This window comes from Lotus japonicus, chromosome 3 (assembly GCF_012489685.1).
Source record: "Lotus japonicus ecotype B-129 chromosome 3, LjGifu_v1.2".
Taxonomy (NCBI): Eukaryota; Viridiplantae; Streptophyta; class Magnoliopsida; order Fabales; family Fabaceae; genus Lotus; species Lotus japonicus.
In genome coordinates this window covers 58209755-58216429 of record NC_080043.1, presented here as the reverse complement: position 1 = coordinate 58216429, position 6675 = coordinate 58209755, and the positions used below count along the sequence as shown (strand labels likewise).

Below are 6675 nucleotides of genomic sequence, written 5' to 3'. Positions count from 1 at the left end.
TGTGATGGAAAGTAGTTGTGTTAAAAACCTTTCAACAAAATGGCTCGACGGAGGGTGCGGAAGTTATTGGTTATCCTTGTAGTTACATTTACACAAAAATGTAGTTATTGACTTCTATTTTCTGTGTCACCAAAACCCCATTAAATACCATATACATTGTCCCCTTTACTCAACAAATTTGTAGCTACAACGAATATATGGGTACTAACAATCCGCTGTTCTAGCACAAATTTACCTGTTGGTTGTATTGGGATAGCATACATGGTTAAAACCTGAAATATAGAACAGGTAATGGGAAACATATTTTGATAAAATCATTTTCAATGTAGCATGTTCAAAACTCGCAAAATATGTTAAGTACTTGGATACACATATCATATTACTGGTCTTCAGATACCATACATGCTGAAAACCCACAACATACAACAAGTACTTGGATACGCATATAATGTTACTTGTCCTCAGATAGATAGCATACATGCTGAAAGCACGGAAAATCCAACAATGGATACTCATATAATATTACTTCTCTACAGCTACAATAATTACTTAAACCAGATATGTATATGAATGTAAACTCTATTCCTTTCTCTACTCCAGTCTTGGTTTCATACACTTAGTGGTTCCTCAGCAACCCTGCAGCACATATACAACATAAATGTTAAACGACTCAACTCAGTGGTATATGGAATGGTATTAGAATGCAATTCTTGCTATTTATAATAACTACCAATTCATACCAGATTTTGCAATCATTATTTGTGTACATTCTAATATTGTTGTTGGTCCTGTGAATGTGTATCCTCACCGTACACTTCCTGCGTCATATCATGGATCCGACTCTTTAGCCGGCATGATGCCTTATTGTGACCAGGTGTCTTGCAAACACTGCAAGTAGTCTTTCTGCGCCGTAGACCTTTCGTGCTCGATGTACTAGAACCACCACGCGTGCGATACGCACGATCAGGGTTCCTGAGAGGGATAGATTCATTGTTGCCCTCATTGTTGTCATGCACCTCATTGGCCTTTTTCCTAGCTTTCAAGGTACAAGTATGAGTAGTCACAAGGTCTCTTGTAGTTGTGAAATCGCCAAGTGAATCACCCGCTAGTTTGCACATTTCTCTACAACCATCTAACAATACTGCATGGCGAGCCATGTTAACCGAACCCCAGTCACCGCTAACATCTGCAGCATAACATTCTATTTGATCTCTGGCACGTTTGCTCCACCTATGCAGCACAAGACTTGGTGGAATTTCATGCATTCCCAAAATAACCATAACAGCTACAATATGCTCACATGGAAGCCTAGTTGACTCCATCCTTTGGCAAGAACATTTCAGCACGGGTGTGGGTGGATAAAAAGATACATGCCACTCCTTACTCGGTGTTCTAAACTTAGAAACTGTGAAAATCTGGAAAGTAGCTGTTAATTTTCGCCCGCTAACATAAACTAGGAATGCTTTAACAATAATAGCTCGAAATTTGTCAAAAATAGCCGGTGTGTACAAAGCAGCAGCGGACTTCTCAAGTTGCTTGAACGGTGTTTCAAGTGGTGCCTTCCCAACCACCGATGCCAAGTCTGCTTCCACCTCCCTAAACCGCATAAAATTCAAACATCTTTGGAAGTGTTTTAAAAACTCTGACAAGTTATATCTTGAATGTATGAACTTTTTGATTTCTGAATGCAAACTCTCACATCTTGATGTTGTACGAAACCCGGCAAAAAAACAACCCCTAATATGAGCTACTGCCCACATCTTCCTATTTTCATACTGCTCAATCACCCATTCTTTGTCTTCCAAACCATATTTACGTATCAAAGCATCCCACTTATGTTTGAATTCAGCCACCTCATAATCAACCAACATGCATCTTTGGAATTCTTTAGTGAACCCTGGAATCTTGATGTTTCTAGTAGCATTCTGCAGCAAGTGCCACGCACATAATCTATGATGAGCAGTAGGAAATACTGTGCTAATTGCATTTCTCATCGATAGATGTCCATCAGTAATAAAAGATGTTGGACATTTTCCTCTCATGGCCTCAAACAATCTTTCAAGAACCCAGATATATGTCTCTTCACTCTCATTTGAAATTATTGCACTACCAAAAACTGTTGTTTGGTTGTGGTTGTTGAGGCCAGAAAAAATCACAAAAGGGTATTGATATTTGTTCTTACCATAGGTAGCGTCAAACGCTACAACATCACCAAATACTTCATAGTTCTTTTGGCTAATTCCATCTGCCCAAAACAAATGTTGTAGTTTCCCATCCTCGTTAGCATGATGACGCCAAAACATGGCAGGATCTTTTTTCCGCATTTCCTTAAGGTAGCCGATAGCAGTTTGGACATCAGACTTGAGCTGCCTCCTCTATTTCCCTATCTGATTGTGTAAATTCATTTTCGTAAAGGGCACCCTGTCAAATCCCCCAGACTGACTAGCAATCAAGTTGTAAACTCCTGCTACACCTATCCCAGCATTCCTCATGCCATTAAGCTGCATAACATCACCGTCCGTTAACCTTCTATGGAGAGCCAACCTACCAACATGTCTTTCACTTAACAATTCATGATTGTGTTCATCGTCAAATTTAGTGACATACCAACGCCTAGTTGCAATGTGCACATGGACACGGAAGTTTGCAGAACAACCACATCGCCGCTCTGACTTCTTCTTTCTCTTTCGGCTTTCCTGTGCTACAACTTTGCAGAATCCTTCCCGAAAACATACAAAGGATTGTTGTACAACCTCCTGTTTTTTGTTCCTCAAGATTTTATTTTTCCTCGCTGCAAACCCTTTCACCATCGCATAAAGGTTGTAAAACTCAAACGCAACCTCACGATTAGGAAATTCAAATTTCATTGCAGCTTCAGTACTCAAATTTTTCAAATCATAATTCAACAAATCATCCATTCCATTAATAACAACAACTTCTTCATGGACATCTTCATCACCACCATTTTCAGACATTTCCTCCAAACCCTGTTGTCAAACATAATTAAAGGTCCTTAATTAAAACAATGACAATAAGTTAATTATATGACAATTATGGCATATATGTCCTTTTTATACGTTGACAGTTACTCAATATATGTCTTAAAGACCAATATTAAAATTAATTAACAACAATTTTTTCGCATACCTGTGGTGTCATACTTTCTTCATCTCCATTTGGGACTTCCTGTTCTTCTAACCCACTAACCATAACTCAATTTTGGAGAACACAACCTCCGTCAATATCCTGCGCGAGAGATAGACAACGTCAAGGTGTATAACATACCTTCAAATCAAACATAACCACATCACCCACATACACAAATCCCAACTCCTTAGACTACCTAAAAACCCAGATTTAATTCCAATCAGTTCTACAACCCACACCTAACAAACTATCTATATCAATTCAAACCTATCTAACATCCACGATTAACAAACTTTGACTGTAAAGCATATCTACAAATAAATGGTGAAATTCGATTTCCCTTTATTACCTCTCCTCTAGTGCTTCTGAAATCAAACTTTGGAGGTAATGAACTGGACAACGCGACGAACCCAACCACACATCCAGTGTGCACAGCAACCTCGCAATGAAAGAACAACAAGATTGGCTACGATTTCCGCTTACTGAAAGACACTCCAACACCTCTCTTTCTGTATCTGTGCGAGAACATTACACATAGAGTAAAAAGCCCCTTTTAAACCCTATATCAAGTTCTCGATAAAGGTACCAAAATCAAATCATTAACCATACCAGCCACCAAAATACAATTACTTATCGGGCCTACAATTGCAAATATTAAAAACCCTTAGAAAACCGGCCAAACCCACTGCACCAGGTCACATTTGTGGAGCACGCGTACACCACCTAATCACGTGGTGTACGTTAAAACCACCCATAAAAGACTTCCATTTTTAACCGTAATTAAAGTTTAGTTAACTTTTTTAACATGCATGGTATCGAAACATATCTTAACTTAGTCATATAATGTGTATGTCAATTGTCAAGACTCTTTTGCTTCATTTTTTGGGCTTAAACATGAAAAGTACACTAGTGAGACAATAAATAGAAGAATGGTCATTTAAAAAAAAAATGGTCATTCGTGTATCGCATAATAATGATAAATATTAATCCTATACATCAATATTTGTGGCGGTTAAAATCACCACAAATTGCAAAGTTTATATATTTGTGATCTATGATATTTACCATAATATACAGTACCTGAATCATTTTTGTGAATAGAACATAACATAATAAAATAAAATAAAACTTTTTTCCTATTGTATTTTATAACTTCATAACAAAATAACTCATTAAACCAGCACACTGGATTAGTTTGTCATAACAAACCATTTCTCCTTAAATAGTTGTGTTTGACTCTCACGGCCTAAAAGCATAGGCTCCCACTCGTAGTAATGATTTGAGACATACTCACCCAAACTTCTTCTTTCCAAAATTAATCTAAAAAAAAATTCATTCAAACGTATCATAAATATAATTACCTACATATATACCTTTTGTTGATTAATGTTTTGATTAGACATCTCAAGATAATATTATTTTCATATAAATTATTGAGAGTTGTTATTCAAACCCCCTTCACATCTATTTGTACCCAAAACAATTCTAGAAACCCAAAAATACCCCTGTCGAACATACTTTGAAAGTACAATGTCCCTATCTCACTTTGAAAGTGCGACCCTAATGCACTTTCAAAGTGATACATCTAACTCACTTTAAAATATCACACTTTAAAAGTGCGACCCTAACACACTTTCAAAGTGAGACACCTATCCAGCTTTCAAAGTGAGACACATATCTCACTTTGAAAGTGAGATAGGTGTCTCACTTTGAAAGTGCGTTAGCTAGGGTCGCACTTTCAAAGTGTGTTAGGTTGCAGAAAAAAAAATTCTAAAAACGATATTGTAACAGCAGGAAAGAGGAGAGAGAGGAGAAGATGGAGGTTGTTGTTGTGGTGGTGGTGATGACGGTGGTGGTGGTGGAGGAAAGAGGAGAGGGGAGAGAGAATGTGTGCATGGGATGAAGAATTTTTATATTTTTTTCCGTTAAGGGCATTTTAGTATTTTTGCACTTTAAAATGGAGTTGGAATAGATGTGGGAGGGTATGAATAACAACTCCCTAAATTATTCTACAATAATTATAGATAAAATTTAAATAAACATTATTAATATTTTAATTTATAATAAAATAGTCACGCTTAATTTAAAAAATAATTTTTTTCATATTATGAAAACATGCATAATTATTAGGCTTAATACATCAGAAGGCCCCTGAAATTGTAAAGGGAATCAGTTTCAGGGCCTGTAAAATTTTCGCATCAAATTGGGTCCCTAAGAAAAAAAATTTAATTCAATTAAGGGCAAATGCTGTCAGACCTCAATTTTGTCCTAGTCATCAATTACACGTGGCTTTTTTAATTAATAAATTAAAAAAATTAATTCCAACTCAATTATTTAATTAGAAAAAAAATTTAAAACTTAATAAAAACCTAATCTAATAATCCCTTAACTAAACAATCTAATAATCTAAATAATAAACTAACCTAATAATCTAATTATAACCAATCCATAATTAAACTCTTTCATCCCCAAATTGAACCCAATTACAAATCTTCCCCATCCCCAAATTGAAACCAGACAAGAAACCAAGCTCTCCTTCCTCTTCCATCACCAAGAACAAGAAATTGGATATTGGTAGGGTTTGGTACGGTTTTGGGTTTGGTACGGTTTGAGGGTAGTGTTGGATTTGGCTGCAGTGAGGCTTTATGGTGGTTGAAATGGAGATTGTGAAAGGTGGGTGGTTCGAATCAACGAGTGGGGTTTTGGTCGGGTGTGTGTAGCTGCTGTGTGATGTGGGTGTAGAGATTCAATGGTGGCTTTTGATTTTGGTGGCGGCTGGTTGCGGAGGAAAGGCTTGAGGGTTGTTCTTGCTTTGATGGTGAAGTGGGAGGTTTGTTCTGCACTGGGTTTCATGGAAATACATTCAGCTTTCTAAAAAATGAATGGGGTTTATGTGGTTGTTGAGTGATGGCTTGTGAAGGAGATGAGATGAGGTTCAATGGAGGAGTGAGAGAGGGAGACGTATCAGAGATTGAAGGAGAGATGGAGCTAGGTAGGAGGTTGAAGAAGGCTGAAGAATATTGTTCTATCCCAGATCTGTTTTTTTTTTTTTTTTTTAGAATCCTGTTCTGGTTTGAGGTTGAACACAATGGTGGGTTTTACTAGGTTAATGAAAATTAACATGAGTTTGGTTTTGATGAAGATGATTTGGGGTTAATTTGAGAGGGTTTGGAATTAAAAAATTAAGTTTTAAAATTTTTCAATTAAAAAATAATTTCAAATGTCACGTGGAAAAGCTGAGTAGGTTAAAATTGAAGCCACTTCAGCATCAGACACACTTTGTCCTTAATTGAATTAAAAAAAAATTTTAGGGGCCCAATTTGATGCAAAAATTTTATAGGCCCTGAAATTGATTCCCTTTACAATTTCAGGGACCTTCTGATGTATTAAGCCTAATTATTACTATTGTTCAACACATAATACTTTTGCAATTCATTCATTTATATAGATATGAACAATTTTTTAAAAGTATTTTCTATTATTATCGCTTTGTTTGGGTACTTTTGCAATTCATTCATTTATATAGAT

General features: G+C 36.4%; 2 protein-coding genes across 2 annotated transcripts; both read right to left on the bottom strand.

Moving 5' to 3' along the window:
* Positions 1 to 770: 770 nt before the first annotated feature.
* Positions 771 to 2324, bottom strand: LOC130744405 (protein FAR1-RELATED SEQUENCE 5-like). The gene has a single exon (XM_057596594.1). It carries the CDS (start codon positions 2322 to 2324, stop codon positions 771 to 773), a length of 1554 nt encoding a protein of 517 aa, XP_057452577.1.
* Positions 2325 to 2375: 51 nt separating this feature from the next.
* Positions 2376 to 3210, bottom strand: LOC130744404 (protein FAR1-RELATED SEQUENCE 5-like). Its single transcript, XM_057596592.1, has 2 exons — positions 3148 to 3210; positions 2376 to 2987 (listed from the first exon to the last, which is right to left on the bottom strand). Exons 1-2 carry the CDS (start codon positions 3208 to 3210, stop codon positions 2376 to 2378), a joined length of 675 nt encoding a protein of 224 aa, XP_057452575.1.
* Between the last annotated feature and the right edge of the window lie 3465 nt (positions 3211 to 6675).

Bases quoted from the DNA above. Each gene is read 5' to 3' on its own strand.
- LOC130744405 (XM_057596594.1), bottom strand. From the start codon at position 2,324: ATGCGGAAAAAAGATCCTGCCATGTTTTGGCGTCATCATGCTAACGAG.
- LOC130744404 (XM_057596592.1), bottom strand. From the start codon at position 3,210: ATGGTTAGTGGGTTAGAAGAACAGGAAGTCCCAAATGGAGATGAAGAA. The intron at 2,988-3,147 runs GTATGCGAAAAA...GTTTGACAACAG, and splicing joins AAGAAAGTATGACACCACAG to GGTTTGGAGGAAATGTCTGA.